We start from the raw sequence: 20,587 nt of genomic DNA on the forward strand, positions 1-20,587 counted from the left end.
CTTTAGAGAAACTGCGTATATACAGTGTCATCGTCAAGCAAGATGATAGGGATATCAGTTAGAGTGACGCTACGTACTGCGCATGCGCAGTTCGTCAGATGCATTTCTCGACTGAAGGCATAATTTGACAGGACAACGGCAAGCGGTTGAAGTAGTTGTAAATCCCTACTATCCTCAGATAACACAAAGACATGAAACAAATCCTCCTACATAAGTTGCATCTGTCTATCTGAAGTCTGCTCTACATCTGTTCAATGTGCAAAATGTATCAAGCGTGTCTGAGAATACAGAAAAAAGGGGGTGGAGAGCTGTAGTTACACTCTGCAGAGCTAAGTGAGGAGAGCTCTGAGAGCTGATTAGAGGGAAGAGACACACCCCCTTCACACATTCTGCTGGTGGTCCCTTCCCTGTCACCATTGTTCTTGGTGTCAGGAAAATTTTTCAGAAGTGACTAATGCTGATAGCTATTTTTAATAAGCATTCTTCCATTTGGGTACCGAGGATCACTTCACATGGGAAAGTGTGTCTTGCGGGTATGAGTTCACGTTGGATCAGCATCTTCACAGGAGTGGAGGATTTTTTTATTTATCCTGTCACATTTTATTTGGACTTTTTTTTTTTTTTTTTTAAACATTTTTGGTTTTGTTGTATGCAAGTTATACAGTCAGCAAGTGGTTAAGCTGCAATAGGCAGCAGATGGGGTGTGTACATGCGGAGGTCGCGATCCTGCGCCAAAGGCCACCCAACATGTAGTGATCGGCAGGCGGCAAACTCTCTGAACGCTAAACACTATGGCAAATGAGGAAGTGCTGCAAACACCCTGCAACCGTGTGCAATGCAAATGGTTGCAGTGCGTTTGTCACCAAAAATGAGGTTAAAACAGGCGGTGAGGGGCCCTCACATCGCTTCCTCACTGCCTGTCATTAGCCTCTCAAGCACAATCCAAATGTTGATTGGGCTTCAGGAGGGAAGGAAGATTTAGACGCATTTCTACATTAGACTTGTTATAAACTTACAAGGAAAGCACAGTGGGGTCTACTTACTAAACCTGGAAAGTGCAAAATCTGGTGCAGCTAAGCAAAGAAACCAAACAGTTTCCAGGTTTTAGCCCTTGTTCACATTGGCTGCGCCTTTGAATTCGTGCTACATCATCTGAAATCGCACGATTTCAAACACATGTCAGTGCGACTTGAAACACTTCTGACATCAGTCGCACCTGAAATCGCCAAAAGTAGGGCTGGTGTTCTGTTAAACAGTGCATCCTGTTAAATAATCCCTCCAATGAGATTTGCCCATGTGCAGTGTGCAACATCACGTCAACACTGCGCATGGGAAGATCGTTGGAGGCATTATCTGACGATCTGCAAAGCGCGGTGGGAGAATCTAATTGTCAGATTATGCCTCGCTCTGTCAGCGCATGCGCGAGACTTGAGCGACGTCATGTGCGAAATACTATTGTTGCAGGGGGGGGGGATCTTGTAGTGCAGAATTGGGTTTGTTGCAGGGCGGATTCTGTCACTTGAGTCTCGCGCATGCGCACAGAGCTGGGCAGAATTCTCCCACCGCACTTTGCAGATTGTCGGGTAATGCCTCAGACAATCTGCGCATGCACACAGAGTTGGGCAGAATCTGACAATTTGATTTTCCCACCGCACTTTTCAGATCGTCGGGTAATGCCTCAGACGATCTGCGCATGCGCACAGAATCTGACAATTTGATTCTCCCACCGCACTTTGCAGATCGTCGGGTAATGCCTCAGACAATCTGCGCATGCGCACAGAGCTGGGCAGAATCTGACAATTCAATTCTCCCACCGCACTTTGTCTGAGGCATTACCCGACGATCTGCAAAGTGCGGTGGGAGAATTGAATTGTCAGATTCTGCCCAGCTCTGTGCGCATGCGCAGATTGTCTGAGGCATTACCCGACGATCTGCAATCTGCGCATGCGCACAGAGCTGGGCAGAATCTGACAATTTGATTCTCCCACCGCACTTTGCACTGCAGATTGTCGGGTAATGCCTCAGACAATCTGCACATGTGCACAGAGCTGGGCAGAATCTGACAATTTGATTCTCCCACCGCACTTTGCAGATCGTCGGGTAATGCCTCAGACAATCTGCACATGTGCACAGAGCTGGGCAGAATCTGACAATTTGATTCTCCCACCGCACTTTGCAGATCGTCAGGTAATGCCTCAGACAATCTGCGCATGCGCACAGAGCTGGGCAGAATCTGACAATTCGATTCTCCCACCGCACTTTGCAGATCGTCGGGTAATGCCTCAGACAATCTGCGCATGCGCACAGAGCTGGGCAGAATCTGACAATTCGATTCTCCCACCGCACTTTGCACTGCAGATTGTCGAGTAATGACTCAGACAATCTGCACATGCGCACAGAGCTGGGCAGAATCTGACAATTTGATTCTCCCACCGCACTTTGCAGATCGTCAGGTAATGCCTCAGACAATCTGCGCATGCACACAGAGCTGGGCAGAATCTGACAATTCGATTCTCCCACCGCACTTTGCACTGCAGATTGTCGAGTAATGACTCAGACAATCTGCGCATGCGCACAGAGCTGGGCAGAATCTGACAATTTGATTCTCCCACCGCACTTTGCAGATCGTCAGGTAATGCCTCAGACAATCTGCGCATGCGCAGTGTTGACCTCACGCCAGCTGAATAATAGATCAGCTGGAGTGACATTACGTACTGCACAAGCGCAGATCGTCGGAGGCATTATCCGACAGAACACTGGAACTACTTTTTTTTTTTTAAATCAATGCAGCACCGCAAAGTTGGCATTGCAACAATTTAAACACTGCCATTGCCGTAAATAGGATGCGACTTCTCATACAATCTGACCTGTCAAATCGCTCTATCGTGAATGGGGGCTACTTGTCAAAGATTAATTGAACAAGCTGAAGTTAGAAGCTGATTGGCTACCATGCACAGCTGCATCTGATTTTGCACTGTGCAGTTTTGGTAAATGATCCCGGTGTGACCTCAGAGTTTACTCACTTTTGGGCTCCATCCAGCTGTGACACCGATGAGCCGGGATGCCCACAGAATAAAGAGATCGGTGTCACAATGGAAATGTCATTGTACAGACAGGTCGTAGTCAGGATCCTCCCACCCCCCATCTGTGAGTAGACTGGTCCTTTGTTGTACTGATGCTCACCCGGCAGCTGTGTCCGGCAGTTTGGGATGTACCACATAGGTACCACGGATGGGGGGGCAGAGAACGGCTGTGGTCTGAGCCTGTGGAAAAGGGGGTGTCCTGACATAACATGGGCACGGAGGACACAGCTGGAGCCTGTGTTCTATATTCCATAGAAGGTTATACCCCCCCAGCATTACACACCATTACAGACCTGTCTGCTTGTTTCCCCAGCACATACACACTTATAGCGAGTGACTACCCCATGCTCCTCTACTCACCCGCTGCCCCGGAGCCGCCTCCACCTCCCGCCGTAAGCACCGGACGGAACCGTTTAAATTTCACCGGAACATGAGTGCCGCGTCTGCGCGCCCCCGATGCGCGCACCTCACAGCTCATGGGACACGAGCCAGGCCACTATAGCGCCACAGGCACAGGCTTAGTCACCGCCCCCTAGCAACGGAAAGCGCGTCACAGGGGGCGGACCGATCTGACGGTTGTCAGGGGAACTGAAGCTGGAAGACAGAAAGCTTTTTTTTTTTTTTTAGAGGGGCCAAAACAAACATGGCAGCCGCGTACGTCTCTACAGAGTGAAATCGCCCGGTGCCATCTTGGGTGAGGGCAACGGACGCTACTTGGAAATAGACACATCTTTCGTTATAGAGATGTTGTCACATCAAACAGCTTCAGGAGGCTAGTAAATGCCGAAGCTATCGATTTTGTTCTTGACTTATAGCTAATAAAGTCGATATTTTCACGAAACACAAACTAGTTTCCCTTACTTAACAGGACTGAGGGCCTCGTACGTCATCAATGTGCGTCAGCTCAGTCGTCAGTCTCCTGGCGGTTGATTGGCTGCTCATTGAGCGGAGAGCAGGAAGTGATAGTTTGGTGCTGGTGATCGGTGATGGATGCTCGGTGTGATGGACAGCAGGGTTGCTGATCTATAGGGAATGACACGCTGTGATGTTTACCGGTGAGGAGACACTCTCTGTGATTGGATCGTTGTATGTCATAATGACATCACTGTGTTTATGATATAGGGCTGATTATTGTACAAGGGGAGATTAGAACAGAACAGGTTATCTCCCAGACATTGCACCTTCATCACAGAATGTAAACAGTCCCAGCAAAGATCAGAGCCTAACAAAGGCCTGCTGGAAGTGTTCACTAAACTCTGTGCCTGATCTCTGCACCCCTCACTTCATACTACCCTTCTCTTCCAACTCATGTCATTGGATATACAGTGCCATGACAAAGTATTCATACCCCTTGACATTTTCCACATTTTGTCATGTTACAACCAAAAACAAATTTTGGGATTTTATGTGATAGACCAACACAAAGTGGCTCATAACTGTGAAATGGAAGGAAAATGATAAATGGCTTTCAACATATTTTACAAATAACAATGTGAAAAGTGTGGCGTTCATTTATATTCAGCCTCCCCGAGTCAATACTTTGTAGAAGCACCTTTTTGCTTCAATTACATCTGCAAGTCTTTTTGGGGATGTCTCTACCAGATTTGCACATCTAGAGTGACATTTTTGCCAGGTCTTCTTTGCAAAATAGCTAAAGCTCTGTCAGATTGGATGGAGAACGTCTGCGAACAGCAATTTTCAAGTCTTGCAACAGATTCTCAATTGGATTTAGGTCTGGACTTTGACTGGGCCATTCTAACACATGAATATGCTTTGATCTAAACCATTCCGCTGTGGCTGTATGTTTAAGGACATTGTCCTGCTGGAAGGTGACCCCCTGCCCCAATCTCAAGTATTTTGCAGACTCTTACAGGTTTTTCTTCTAAGATTGTCCTGTATTTGGCTCCATCCATCTTCCCATCAACTCTGACCAGCTTCCCTGTCCCTGCAGAAAAGCATCCCCACAACATGATGCTGCCATCACCATGTTTCACAGTGGGGATGGTGTGTTCAGGTTGCTGTGCAGTGTTAGTTTTCCGCAACACACAGCGTTTTGCTTTTAGGCCAAAAAGTTACATTTTGGTCTCATCTGACCAGAGCACCTTCTGCCACATTTTTGCTGTGTCCCCCATATGGCTTCTCACAAACTGCAAATGGGACTTCTTATGGCTTTCTTTCAACAATGACTTTCTTCTTGTCACTTTTCCATAAAGGCCAGTTTTGTGGAGTGCACGACTAAGGCCCCTTTCACACAGACGGACCGTTCAGATCCGCCTGTCAGTTTTTTTGGCGGATCTGAATGGTCCCCCCATGCATCCCTATGGGTCATCGGATGTCAGCATAGACCTGTCCGGTGACATCCGATCTGATCCGTCAAATCTGGACAGATGGAAACCCTATTTTAAAATGGATGGAAACCCGACGGTCCATTCCCATCCGATTTCCCCATAGAGATGTATGGGGAACTGACAGCTGTGTACAGCTGTCATTCTCCTGCTCAACGGGGGATTGGTGGATCGATCCGGCGCTGAGATAAACGGAGTCCGTCCGACGGACGGACAGTGTGAAAGAGCCCTAATAGTTGTCCTGTGGACAGATTCTCCCACCTGAGCTGTGGATCTCTGCAGCTCCTCCAGAGTTACCATGGGCCTCTTGGCTGCTTCTCTGATTAATGCTCTCCTTGCCAGCCTGTCAGTGTAAGTGGATGGCCATGTCTTGCTAGGTTTGCAGTTGTACCATACTTATTCCATTTTCAGATGCTCTGTGAGATGTTCAAAGCTTGGGATATTTTTTTTGTAACCTAACCCTGCTTTAAACCTCTCCACAACCTTATCCCTGACCTGTCTGGTGTTTTCCTTGGCCTTCATGATGCTTTTTGTTCACTAAGGTTCTCTAAAAAAAAAAAAAAACCTCTGAGGGCTTCACAGAACAGCTGTATTTACACTGAGAATAAATTACACACAGGTGGACTCTATTTACTAATTAGGTGACTTCTGAAGGCAATCGGTTCCACTAGATTTTAGTTATTAGGTATCAGAGTAAAGGGGGCTGAATACAAATGCACGTCACACTTTTCAAATATTTATTTGTAAAAAAAAATTGAAAATCATTTTTCTTCCACTTTACAATAATGTGCCACTTTGTGTTGGTCTATCACATAAAATCCCAATAAAATACATTTCCGTTTTTGGTTGTAACATGAAAAAATGTGGAAAATTTCAAGGGGTGTGAATACTTTTTCAAGGCACTGTATACAGACTCCCCTCCATGTCTGGATGCACACCAGTCACTACTGATGTTTTTTCTATGTGTGCTGCTAGCAGTGCAATGCAGCCCAGAGATGTGCTACAGTGATCTGCTGTAAGACACACGCATGTAGCGTTTTACTGCAGCACACACAGGTAGGCACCGTATGTCATCACACCGTGCTCCTGTGCGGAGACATCAATCATGTGTCCCTTTGTGTACTTCAGGTTTAAAAAAGTAAACCGTGTGGTGTGCACACTGTACTAATAATGTTATCATTACATGATTAGACTTAGCCGGCCTATGTTACACCCCTTGTTACCATAAAAGTATAATTCTAATATTAATGTGATACCTACATAATCTTGTATAAAAGCCTTCAGTTGCGTCAAAACAGAACAGTTATTTTGGAACGATGCTGAGCGTATCTATTTGTGTCGGTTCCCTTCTGCAGTAGGTATTATTAATTTGGAACCACTAATCAATATGAGAATAGGAGCTGCCTATCTAAAAAATTTCCAGAACAACTGTGACCCCCCCCCCCCCTCCCTCTACCAGTCTCTGCCCTGCTCTCCTGTGCTACTAGCCGCTCGACATCCCCCACTTCTCTGCTGTCCTCTAAAATGCCCACCACCACTTGTCTGAGGCCGGGTTCACATATGTGTGGCTGCAGCTCCCAACATGGGGTCCGGTGCGTACCTGTTTACGGGTTCAGGTGCGATTTGCACATATGTGAACCCAGCCTGATCCCATGCTGCTAGCTTCTCCTCCTCTCCCCTCCTGGCTTAAGCAAGAGATCTATGTCAGGATAGAGAGCAGAGGGACTGGTAACACATCATGTTAAGCAGCCCCTTTCTTTCCTGTATACACACAGTGAGCAATCAGCACTGATCACTACTGTGTTCATTCATCACTCAAAAAAAAACATTGTTTGCTATGCTTCAGTTTGTTAAAGAGGAAGTAAACCCTCCTCTGACACTTTTACCTATAGGTAAGCCTATGATAAGGCTTACCTATAGGTACTGTAAATATCTCCTAAACATGTACCGTTTAGGAGATATTTACCTTACATGCAGCCAGCGCTCTGAAGGAACGGCCGCTCGTGCCGTGACCGTCGGCTCCTGCGCGCGTGCGCGGGAGTGATGTCACCGCGGCTCCGGCCAATCAGATGGCCGGATGCCGCGATCCCGGAAGACGGGCGACTGGACATGTCGCCCGTCATAGAGGTAAGCGAGCGGCACGGCAGGGGCTCGTTCTGAGGTAAGTATTGCGATGCATACTAGCTCATTATGTCTTTCTCTTTCAGGATGGAAAGAAAAAAAAAGAAAAAATTTGGTTTACAACCTCTTTAATGAATAGGAAGCCTCTATACAGAGCACTTCCTATCAATTATCTGCAGTTCAGCTGGGACTGCAGAGAAAGGGACTGAGGTCTCAAACAAAGAGACATTAGGGGTCTGTTTAGACTCCTGATGTCTCGCCAAACCCCCCAACAGGGCTGTAAAAAATAATAAAAATAAAATGGTAAAAACATAGTAAGGCCTCTTTCACACAGGGCATACTACAGCGTACGCCCATACAGGCAGTCACATTGTAAATTATAACACAGCAGCTGCACAGACACAGACGCTGCTCCTAATTTGACATCATGGATACCAGAATGGGAACAGCAGCTGTTTCCATGCAGCTGCTGTGTCCCAATTGACATCAATAGGACTGCCTGCACAGGAATGCATGTGACACCTGTGCATCCCAGTGTTGGTAAACATAGCCTCACATGGGCGCACACTTTAGTACGCCTCTTGTGAAGGAGGCCATAGTAAAAACTGATCAGGAATTTTGGAAGTTATGTTTTTGACCGCTAATAATGATTTTAGTGTATTTTTTTTTTTAGAAAAAATAGGGATTTGATAAACATTTGTGCAGCAGCACCTTTTTTTGATTCTACAGGTCATGTGTTTACAGAAAATGTATGGTTGAAAGTAAGAGGGTCCTAAAAAAATAAAAAAACTGAAAGCTGTAAGTGGAAAATGTTAACCTCCGGTTGCCGATTTACAGTTTTGTGTAACTTCGATTTTTTTCACCATTTTGCAAAAAGGCGCAATTTAAATGTACAAATGAAAAGAGCTAGTAAGACCAGCGCTATGGAAAACCTACTCCGAACTGAAGGTGTAAACTGCCATCAACTTACCCCTAGGAATTGGGGTACAGTGTCAGAGTGTTGATTGAAAAATGTTGGTTTGTGGTGCTACCTATTAAGAGGGAGTGTGTATGAAATATGCAAAAAATGATATATAAATGGGATAAATCATACAAATGTTGCCCATGTAGTGGTGTTTTTCATAAGGTGCTATCATGTATAAAAATGATTTATTACCTCCAAATCACAAGTACAAATATAAATTACCACATGTAAATGAAATAGGTGCGACATGCTTATGAAAGTGCTAGTGCAATATGTGCTATGAATCAGTGACTAAAATACAAATATTGCAAATCACACAAATATTGCCCATATAGTGGTGTTATCCATTAAAGTGCTAGTTGTGCTTAAATAAATAAATATCAACTGCATCCAAGTATATATTGCCACATGTAAAACTGACAGCATTCAAAACAGCCAAACTTGGCGTTTTGAATGCTTTTCAAAACTTGGTGTTTTGAATGCTTTTCAGTGCCAAGGAGGGGTTTGGGGTCTTTTAGACGCCCAGATCCCTCCTCAAGAGTGTCTGGAAAAAAAAAATTTACATGCCCGAAAATATCAGCCGATACCGATATCTGATGACCAAAATATCGGTATTGGCATTAAAAAAAAAAAAAAACGATATCGGTCGATCACTACTCCATAGTGTAGTATTTCAAAAGATGACGTCCTGACGAAACATGCAGGGCGGAGATTAGCACTTCAGGTTTAGTGGATCACGGCCGTGGAACGTGGAAGCGACATGGTAAACGCTGTTTGCTGTACAGATATTGCCTTAACTGTAAGTTTACTGCTTTATTGAAATAAAACCTTTTGAAATACTACACTATAGGGCAGGGGTATTGAATTAAAATTCATGGAGGTCCGATTAGCAAAATTTTCTTCCAGCAGAGGTCCAGATTGCATTTTTGCGTGATGACTCGGATTCTTTACATCACAGCCCAGGTGTGCAGGCACGACAGCCCATTCATTTGAATGGGCTGTTGTGTCTGTGTTTTCTGCTGGGAAAAGGCCCTGGCACCTTTTTAAAAACGCTGTCGCATTGAAACTGCATGGCGCGTATGTACCATGCAATTTCCATGTGTGGGAAACCGCACCTTGTATTTCATTGCATTTAAGAGTCAATTGTACCCTGCACGTTTTCTGTGCAGCTGCTTATCCCCCTTCACATCACCACTGTCCCCCCCCCCCCCCCCACACACACACAGCACTGTCCCCCTTCACATCACCACCCCCCACACACACACACAAAGCACTGCCCCCTTCATATATCCCCCCATCAGCACTGTCCCCTTCATATATCCCCCCATCAGCACTGTCTCTCTTTACATCACCCCCCCCCCCCCCACACACACACCACTGCCCCCTTATATCACCCCCACAGACCTGCCCCTTTGCATCACCCTCACACACATACACAGCACTGCCCTGTTAGCACACACCCCCATAGCACTGCCCCCCTTTACATCAACACAGACCACTACCCTCTTAACATATCACCCCCACAGCATTGCTCCCCTTTACATGAAACACCACACTACCCCCCCCTGCACATGACCCCTGCTCCCCAATCAAACTTCACAGCCCTGTCCTCCCTTCACTCTCCTACCTTACACAGAGCGGAGAGCAGGAGGCGGGACAATCTCGAGGAAGACAGAGGAACAGCAGCGCTGCATGCATAGAGGCAGCCGACTGTGTGCCTCCCAGCCAATCACCTCCCGCCTCCCAGCAGCCAATCACCTTCCGCTTCCCAGCAGCCAATCACCTCCCGCCTCCCAGCAGCCAATCACCTCCAGCCTGAAATGCTAATTCAGGCAGCTGCCTCCCTCCATTCAATGCCGGTCCCGCCCCCAGTCTCAGTCCCGCCTCCTGCCATCCGCCCTGCTAATGACAGCAGCAGATTCAGGGAAGAAATCCAGCAGCTGATGGCGGCGGTCCTGATGGAGCCGCCATTTAGTGATGCCCGCTATAGGGCATTCTACCATTTCTCCTTGAGCATCACCAGACCCACTAGAAATCAAACATCAGAGAGGGGTTACCATACAGATACGGACAGGACGGTACCCCAAACAAAGCCTTTGCCCCTGTTGAAAGGGGGGGGCAATCTGGTGAGTGTAATTCCCAGTGGGGACTACGGGTGGAAGCACAAAGGACACAGTTACGGTGTAACACCTGCGTGGAACTTTGTTGATACAACACCTGGAACATATTGGAAAATTTATCATCACAAAAATAGCTGCCAGTTTTGGACTGAATGATTCACTATAAGGACTATAACTGATCGCAACTGTCACTTTGTTTGCACCATACTGGGCATATGCAAGTATACACTTGGAATTGGTAAAAAAAAAAAAACAGCGGAACCAGTCCCCCTGGTGGCCAGTGATTACAAGCACTTTTTGGAAGTTCTTTACATTTTTGGCACTAATTTTTAAGCACGTTGCACAAATCTAGATACATGTGGCAATATATACTTGGATGCAGTGGGTATTTATTTATTTAAGAACAACTAGCACTTTCATGGATAACACCACTATATGGGCAATATTTGTGTGATTTGGAATATTTGTATTTTCGTCACTGATTCATAGCACATATTGCACTAGCACTTTGCACCTTTTTAATTTACATGTGGTAATTTATATTTGTACTTGTGATTTAGAGTTGATATAGAATTTTTATACACAATAGCACATCTTCAACAACACCACTACATGGGCAACATTTGTATGATTTATCCCATTTATGTATAATTTTTTGCATATTTCATACACACTCCCTCTTAATAGGTAGCGCCACAAACCAACATTTTTCAATCAACACTCTAAATGTACAAATATTTGTTATTTATTCAGAAAGTTTTGGCTTTTAGATTAAGCCCCCATTCACATAGGGGCGACGCTACTTCGCACCGCGCCGCGACCTCGGAACGGCCGCCACGGACTTCATAACATTGAAGTCTATGGCGGTCGCCTCCTGGTCGCCCCAAAGAAGCTCCGGACCCTTTTTCTAAGTCGGAGCGACTTGTGTCGCTCCTATTAGAACGGGTCCGCAGCTTCCCTATGGGAGGCGACCTGTGAGGCGACCAGGTCGTCTCACAGGTCGCCTTAGTGTGAACGGGGGCTCAGTAGGAATTTTGTAAGTTTTATGTTTGTGTCTACAAATTATGATTGTAGTGTATTTTTAGCTAAAATATCGTTTTCATAAACAGCGCAAATATAAAGGGGCCCAAAATATCACTACAGGGCTGTGGATATTTAAAACAAAAAAAAATCTATTTATCCAAGGGACTAAATCTGGGTCCCAATCTACTTGTTCCTCATGACAAGCAACTTGTCCTGATAAAAAAAAAATCCCCCGTTTTCCCCCAGAAAATATGAAGGGTTGATGTTTTTTATTAGGCAGAGGGTTTTTTTCAAAACAAAAGGGGCTTCATGGCGACTTAAACTTTTAATTTTTCTATTTTTTGCTAGAAAATTTCTTAGAACCCCCCAAAACATGATAATTTTTTTTTAAAGCAGAGGCCCTAGCCTAGAGAATAAATTAGTGGGTTTTGCAATTTTTTTGGTATTTGTGCAGCGTTTTTTTCAAATGCAGTTTTTTTGGAAAAAATAAACATTTTTGAATTGTAATGCAAAAAAAAACGTATAAACCCAATTTTTTTGTAAAATGTAAAAGATGTTACGCCGAGTAAGTACAGTAGGTACCAAACATGTGACAGTTTAAAATTGCGCACGCCCATGCAACAATGGCAAACAATGTAAATTTTACTATCCATAGATAACGATTTAAAAGCCTTTACAAGTTACCACTTTAGATTTTCACAGAGGATCTGGTGCTAGAATTAATGATTTGACGGTCGCAATGATACCTTACATGTGTTTGCACATGTGAGGTACACTGTTTTCATGCGTCCAGGACCATGCGAGCACAGGGAGACAGGGGTGCTTTACAATTTTTTTATTATTATTTATTTATTTATTTTTATAGTGTCACTTTATTTTTTATTTTTATTTTTTTTATCCCTTTTATTGCTGTCACAAGGAATGTAAACATCCCTTGTGACAGGAATAGGCATTGGACAGGTACTCTGCCCTTAAAAGCATTTAATCACCACAAGATTGGTGTGATCAAATGCTGCCCATTTTTAAAAATGGCGCTGTTTGCATCCGAATAATGCCCATCGCTTCCTGTTTCCTATATCATAGAGGCAGACAGAGCGGTTCAGGTCTTTGTTCCCTTCTATGATTAGCTGATGGAAGCGTCGGCTGGTCGATTGGTTGTACCGGTGGGACAGGACGGCCGGCAGAAGGTGCTGGAAGCGAGAGGGACGTCACCTCCTGCTGCTTGTAAAAGCGATCCAGCAACCAGTTAGCTGCTCAAATTGCTTTTACAAGAGACGACCGTCTGCTCTAAACCCTGCTGCTTGCCCACAGCAGAGCTAGAAAAAAAAAAAAAAAAAAAAAACTTCTCACATGGCACGCAGAACTGCATGTCCCGGGCATCGGGTGATAGGAATTGCAGAAGCTCCTTCTTTTTATTTTACTGGTCATGTGCTTTCAGAAAATGTATGGTTTGGGGGGGAGGGGGTCTTTCACAAGCTCTGAAAGCTGTATGGAAAAACAATAGAAAAATAGAACAACCAGGGTAGGTACCTTCGGAGTTCTTCAGGAGTGCCTTAGGAAAAGGCCTAAAAAATTCCACAAATTGCCCCAAAAAGTCAACCAGTCTGCAGGTGGATGAAGCCTGGCATTCCAACAACTGATGATGTCAAAGGTTGATAAGGAGGACATTGTATGACTGAGGATGTCCATGTTTTTACCTCTTCATCATCATTGGGGTCACAGCTGAATGAGGAAGGAGAGAATACTGGAATACTAGGTGTATTTGCTTTGTTTAAAAAAAAAAAATGTTGGGTGTTCTACATGTGTCAATGCCTCTCCATTATGTAAAAGTATTAGTTTATTTTTTTACATTTTAGAAAGGGGTGCCTTGAGATTGTGCAGAATTTTAAAGGCACAATGAAGAAAAGTTGAGAAACTTGAAAAATGAAGAGAAAGTTGAGAAACCCTGACTTAGACAAAGACAAAGGCATATTGAGCTACTTTGCATCGCATACTAGCTCATTATGAATTACTTACCTTAGAACGAAGCTGTCTTAGCGATGCCCGCACACCGCCGGGATGGCTGACATCTTCCCCAGAGTTTCTTCTGGGTTTGCAGGCTCCGGCACTGTGAGTGGCCGAAGCCACGATGACGTCACTCCCACGCATGTGCCTCAGAGCTGCCATTTGCGGCACAGGCTCTGAAGGTACCCTCACAGTAAGCCGGACCTTCAGAGCACATGAACCAATGACGTTATCGGCTGCATGCACTCGGAATATCTCCTAAACTATGCAAGTTTAGGAGATATTCACAGCACCTACAGGTAAGCGTTGTTATAGGATTATCTGTAGGTACAATTAAAAAAGAAGACTTTATTTCCTCTTTATTTTGCCAATGAAGATATTTTCACCGTAGTTTTCGTCAGCTACATGTTCTCAGTGACAAAACTAAACGAAAATAAAATTAGAATGAAGTCAATTGATGAAAACTGTGACAAATATCAATTCCAATTTTCGTCAACTAACAAAAACTGAACCAAAATGTTAGGGGGAACGTTTGCCCACCTAAATATATTCTTTCCTTGGAGCTTTGCCTGTCTGTTAAAGTCCCAGCCCCCTGACTCTATCCTCAAGCCAGATTGACTGAGGGACACAGGCTTCTACCAATCCTTTCCCTTTCCTATGCAGTTCCACATATTTCACTCATTCACTCTATCTCTTTGAAGCCCTCTGTTGGCCTTTTCTAAATCAGCAACGCAATTCCATCCCCATTGTATAATCGCACAATGGAGTTTAAACATGCACCACCACATAAGAATAAGTAGGTGGCATCTACTAAGTTGCTGAAGGGGGGGAGGCTTTTTTCCAATTTATTTTTTTTCTTAATATTTAATGTTGGGTATATAATTAGGTAATATGAATTTTGGGTATATAATTAGGTAATATGTGCAATGGCATTACAGCCAACAGAGTTTACAGTGTTTTTGTTTTTTTTATATTTAAAAGTTGCACTTCTATTTTGTCAAAAAGCAATATTTTTGTTTGTTTGTGAAACTTGGTTTTATTTCTTAAGATGTTCTATATCACAATGGCTAAATCTGTGTCTGTAGTGCATGTTCTTCAATAATAACATGTTGTTAGATTTTTACTTCAGTAGTATATAATGAGTTTTGGGAATTTTAGAGAAATGGTTAAAAAATGCATTACAATTTAACTAACCCATCAGATTTTAGTCTAATAACATGTACTGGAGATTTTAATTGACTAAAATATGACTAAAACAAAATTTAAGTAAAAAAAACATAACTAAAACAAATTCCAAATTTGACCTCAAAATGAATACTGATCTGCAATGCTGCCATGAACAGATGTTTACTTGTCTCTTTCTTTGAGGCCACTTAACCACTTAAGCCCCGGAGGATTTTCCTGCTAAACGACCAGGGGGTATTTTGCGATTCGGCACTGCGTGACTTTAACAGACAATTGCGCGGTCGTGCGACGCTGTATCTAAACGAATTTGGCGTCCTTTTTTTCCCACAAACAGAGCTTTCTTTTGGTGGTATTTTTTACTTTTTGCGCTATAAACACAAAAAGAGCGTACATTTTGCAAAAATAACAATATTTTTCACATTTTTTTATATGAAATTCCCCAAAAAAAAAAATGTAAAAATCAAAATTTTTTTAAATTTTCGGCCAATTTGTTTTATGCTACCTATGTTTGGTAAAAAAAATCGCAAAAAGCGTATTTTGATTGGTTTGCGCAAAAGTTATCGCGTTTACTATCAAAGGGAAAGATTTCTGTCATTTTTGGTGTTTTTTTTTTTTAACGTGTAATGGCGGCGATCTGCGATTTTTTTTTTTTTTTTTTTTTTTTTTTTTTTTTGCGGTACTGCGACATTGGGGCGGACAGATCGGACCCTTGACTGACATTTTTGACACTTTTGGGGTTACCAGTGACATTTCTACAGTAATCAGTGCTATATATATGCACTGTTACTGTAAAAATACACTGGTAGTGAAGGGGTTAACTTTATTTGGGAGGGAGGGGCTGTGTGTGTCCCTAGGGGCGTGCTTTCTACTGTGATTGGCTGTGGCTTGAGCTGTAAGGACACTGATCAACGGATCTACATAGTAGATCCATGTGATCAGTGTCTTTACAGCGAGGAGAATGACAGGTGGCTTGTTTACACAAGCTGCCTGACATTCTCCCTCTCCCCCGCCGATCGCCGAGTGACCGGCGGACATCGGGTCCGCTGGTCACACGCGCGGGGGGGTCCGTGACCGCGCGGTGGCGCGCGCTCGCTCCCCAGAGCCTCACAGGCGAGCGACGTAGACTTACGTCACTCTGCCTGTGAGGGGCTGACTGCCGCAGTAAATATACTGTGAGCAGTCGGCAAGCGGTTAAGAGTCTATGACTTTTGATTGTTTTGATTTTTGGAAATATTAGCCAATATATTTGGCAATAATGATGTCATTATGCCGTGTTTCTGCTCTATTCCAGGAATATAGCTCTTCATCTTGGCTCGGAAACCCCCTAAAATCAGTTTAAATGAGAATGTCCTTGGCGCAGAGAGTGCTCCTCACCTGGCTGTTTAGTTTGCTTTTCCTCATCATGGTGGTGCTGAAACTGGATGAAAAGGCCCCATGGAACTGGTTTATTATCTTCATCCCCATCTGGATATTTGACACCATTCTACTTGTGATGCTGATTGTAAAAATGGCTGGACGATGTAAATCCGGATACGATCCCAGGAACGGTGCTCAAAACATGAAGAAAAAGTCCTGGTATCTCACAGCCATGCTCCTGAAGTTGGCATTTTGCCTTGCTCTTTGTGCCATGCTGGAGAAATTCACCAGTATGTATTTATGCTTTGTGTTTATTCCATTATGGATCCTACTGATCGGAGGACTGATTGAACTGGGAATAAATGTATTTTGTGTCAGACGAGATCAGTAACACCCAGGAAGGGCAGTGTTGGGTACTGCAGAGATGAGGAGATGTCATGCATGTATTCTTTGTTATTATCTTTGATATCCTAGACTCATTGGATACAAAACCAACCAGCACGTTCACCCCTCCATCCCATGGACTGCCACGTAGGCACCTCAGTGCTGCCAACAAACATTGTTATTCTGCTTTGGATTGTTAGAAGGCTGCATGATTTTACTTGAGCTGTATTATATGTAAATAAATAGAAACCTATGGCGTAAAGCTTAGAGCTTTTATTGTATGATTTGTTTTTTATGCTAAGTAAGATGTAAGTGTAAGACCTACAGGTATTTAAAATACAAGGCTTTCTGTGAATGGCTAAGCGGTGATCAGTCTGACTCAGTTGTGTTCCAGGAGAAGGACAGGAAGATCCCATCCCACTGCCGGAACTCAGTGCTGTATACTGTATGTACACTTTATTGTCAAAAGTATTGGGACGCCTGCCTTTACACGCACATTAACTTTAATGGCACCCCAGTCTTAATCCAAAGGGTTCAATATTGAGTTGGTCCACCCTTTGCGGGTATAACAGCTTCATCAACTCTTCTGGGAAGGCTGTCCACAAGGTTTAGGAGTGTGTCTATGGGAATGTTTGACCATTCTACCAGAAGCCCATTTGTGAGGTCAGGCACTGATGTTGGACGAGAAGGCTGTCTCTGCTGTAATTCATCCCAAAGGTGTTCTTTCGGGTTGAGCTCAGGACTCTGTGCAGGCCAGTCAAGTTCCTCCACCCCAAATTTGCTCATCCATGTCTTTATAGACCTTGCTTTGCGCACTGGTGCTCAGTCATGTCGGAACAGGAAGGTTCCATCCCCCAAACTGTTTCCGCAAAGTTGGGAGCATGAAATTGTCCAAAATGTCTTGGTATGCTGATGCCTTAAGAGTTCCCTTAACTGGAACTAAGGGGCCAAGCCCAACCCTTGAAAAACAACCCCACACCATAACCCCCCCTCCTCCAAATGATTTGGACCGGTGCACAAAGCAAGGTCCATAAAGACATGGATGAGCCAGTTGACAAATCCACTGGCTAGTGAGTAGTGAGCCCCTTGGATAGCCAGGCTCAGCATGCCACAGGCGTCACGATCAGCTGCTAGTCACTGTTTTCCGGAATCCGGAAGGAGCATCACTTCAACCTCCACGCTTGTGTCCCACACTTGTCCCTTGTGGCTCGCTACCCACTAGGAGGCACATTTGTCATCTTTCCATTAGCCCTTCCAGCGGAACCTGGAGGTCCTATCCCATCATAGCCCAGGATTCCTGTTGTGGTATTGTTTGCTTTCCATTCTTGAAATAGTAACAAAACTCAAATAAACTAGTTGAATCTTTTACTTGGACAGTCTGTTTAGTGACCAGCCTTATATGGATACATGTCTATGAGGATTCTGGTCTTAAAGCAGTATTAAGTCCAAAAGTAAACATTTATTATGTGTAAAAGGAAAAAAACGTCGCTAATTCAAGGTACAGATGGATAATTATATAACAACAAATAGATAAACTCCTAAAATACGATGGTATCAAGTGAAATAAAAAGCGATAATCAATCAAACTGATAATCTTCACAGAGGAAATAAATGGTAAATGCAAAGAATGGAATAAACACAGAAGTGGTTGTAAACGTGCATGTGCTAAAACAAAATAGCTGGGTGCAGGAGTGCAAGTGAAGAATATGATGACAATATGTGAATCAGCAAACAAGCTGAAAAATGCTCAGTAATAGGATGCAAAGAATAAGATGCAAAAAATAAAAAGTCTGTAAACAAAAAAAAATCCAAAATATATAAAGTCCATATAGTGGACCGTGCGAAGAGTGGTGATTCCAGTGGGTAGTGACTTTTAATGTGAATTCACAAATAATCAAGTGACTTCTGTGGTTTTTTTTAACGTGTTGCCTGTAGAAATGGCGTGTCACTCCAGTGAGCTAAATGGACAACAAGTGCAATGGCCGCTCACCTCCCATGCACACTCAAAAGAGCGTGTTGTGATAATAATCACTAGGATCTGATAGCGGCCTCATGTGCCTCCAATCGTGTAACCCGGAAACTACGTCACTACGTCACTTCAGGCCTACTCGGCTCTCAACTGCGCTGATTTAAAAATACTGTAAGCATTCAAAAATGCAGATTTTGGCATTTTGAATACTTTGAAGTGCAATGGAGGGGTTGGGGGTCTTTAAGACTCCAGATCCCTCCATCAAGAGCACCTGTCACTAGGGATTCTGCACATTCAATCACACATCCAATGCAGAGTGACCAGTGCCCCCATCAATGCAGAGTGACCAGAGCCCCCCATCAATGCAGAGTGTGACCAAGTGCCCCCATCAATGCAGAGTGTGACCAAGTGCCCCCATCAATGCAGAGTGTGACCAAGTGCCCCCATCAATGCAGAGTGCCCGGTGCCCCCCATCAATGCAGAGTGACCAGTGCATGATAGAGATCACTGGTGTGCTAGGTAGGAGTCAGTCCAGGAGGCGGGACTTCATATGACAGCGCCCATGCCGGGTAAGCAGAGGAACCCTGCTCTTTGTGTAATCAGGTGGCACTCTAATCCCCATTCCTCCCTTCCCCTCAGGAGGCAGCCCTACCCTAAGAAAATATCGGTCATATCGGCCAAGTTTGTGGCCGATACCGATATTTTAAAAAAAGTGAATATCGGCCGCCGATTATCGGCCAAACCGATAATCAGTCGATCCCTACCTGTCACTGCCTATTACTGTCACAAGGGATATTTACATTCCTTGTGACAGCAATAAAAGTGATCAGATTTTTTTTTTCATTTTTTAACCGGTTGCCGACCGCCGCACGACTATATACTGCGGCGGTCAGCCCCGGCCAGGCAGAGTGACGTATCGGTACGTCACTCGCCTGTCACTGACTTGCGAGCCTATCGCGGGCGGGCGCACGCCCGCCGAGGCGCGCGCCCGCCGCGGCTCGTTCACAGGCAAGTCAGTGCGTGTGACCGGCGGACTCGATGTCCGCCAGTCACACTGCGATCGCTCCTGTGAAGGGAGAAAGACAGAGCAGCTTGTGTAAACAAGCTGCCTGTCAGTTCTCCCTGTGTAAAAGTGAAGATCTGTCCGTTCTACTATGTAGAACGGTGGATCTTTGCTTTTACACCAATAGGAATGTCCCTACACAGTTAGAAGCACGCCCCTAGGACACACTTAACCCCTCCCTGTCCAATAAAGTTAACCCCTTCCCTGCCAGTGTCATTTTTGCAGTAACAGTGCATATGTATAGCACTGATTACTGCAGTAATGTCACTGGTAACCCCAAAAGTGTCAAAAATGTCAGTCAAGGGTCCGATCTGTCCGCCGCAATGTCGCAGTACCGAAAAAAAAATCGCAGATCGCCGCCATTACGCGTTAAAAAAAAAAACACCAAAAATGACAGAAATCTTTCCCTTTGTTAGTAAACGCGATAACTTTTGCGCAAACCAATCAAAATACGCTTTTTGCGATTTTTTTTACCAAACATAGGTAGCATAAAACAAATTGGCCGAAAAATGTTAAAAAATTTTGATTTTTACTTTTTTTTTTGGGGAATTTCATATAAAAAAATGTGAAAAATATTGTTATTTTTGCAAAATTTACGCTCTTTTTTTGTTTATAACGCGTGATCAAAAAATCGCACAGGTGATCAAATACCACCAAAAGAAAGCTCTGTTTGTGGGAAAAAAAGGACGTCAAATTCGTTTAGGTACAGCGTCGCACGACCGCGCAATTGTCCGTTAAAGTCACGCAGTAAAAAATCGCAAAAAAACCCCTGGTCCTTTAGCAGCCAAATCCTCCGGGGCTTAAGTGGTTAAACAGTGTTAAAAATAAAATAAATAGGAAAACAGAAACGTTTGAGCTTGCGCACTAAAGAAAACACATATACGTAAGTCGCGCCAGCAAATGGTGTTCAAATCACACGTGAGGTATCACCGCGATCATCAGAGGGAGAGCAATAATTCTAGAAAAAGAC

The 20,587-nt window shown here is 44.1% G+C and overlaps 2 protein-coding genes across 3 annotated transcripts in view; one reads left to right on the top strand and one right to left on the bottom strand.

Annotated features, from left to right (window-relative positions):
- The window catches only part of PHTF2 (putative homeodomain transcription factor 2), a 254,818-nt gene extending 251,214 nt beyond the window's left edge, over positions 1-3,604 (bottom strand). For both annotated transcript variants that reach the window (XM_082255148.1, XM_082255147.1), the window contains exon 1: positions 3,444-3,604. The gene's annotated coding sequence lies outside the window, so the exon portion shown is untranslated. The remainder of the gene's footprint in view (positions 1-3,443) is intronic.
- Positions 3,605-4,016: 412 nt separating this feature from the next.
- On the top strand, positions 4,017-16,854 carry TMEM60 (transmembrane protein 60). The gene is made up of 2 exons (XM_082256807.1): positions 4,017-4,138; positions 16,137-16,854. The coding sequence occupies exon 2, from the start codon at positions 16,185-16,187 to the stop codon at positions 16,590-16,592; it is 408 nt and encodes a 135-aa protein (XP_082112933.1). The 5' UTR covers positions 4,017-4,138; positions 16,137-16,184; the 3' UTR covers positions 16,593-16,854.
- Positions 16,855-20,587: the final 3,733 nt, after the last annotated feature.

The sequence above is a fragment of the Pelophylax lessonae genome, assembly GCF_965119305.1.
Source record: "Pelophylax lessonae genome assembly, chromosome: 4".
In the NCBI taxonomy this organism is placed as follows: domain Eukaryota; kingdom Metazoa; phylum Chordata; class Amphibia; order Anura; family Ranidae; genus Pelophylax; species Pelophylax lessonae.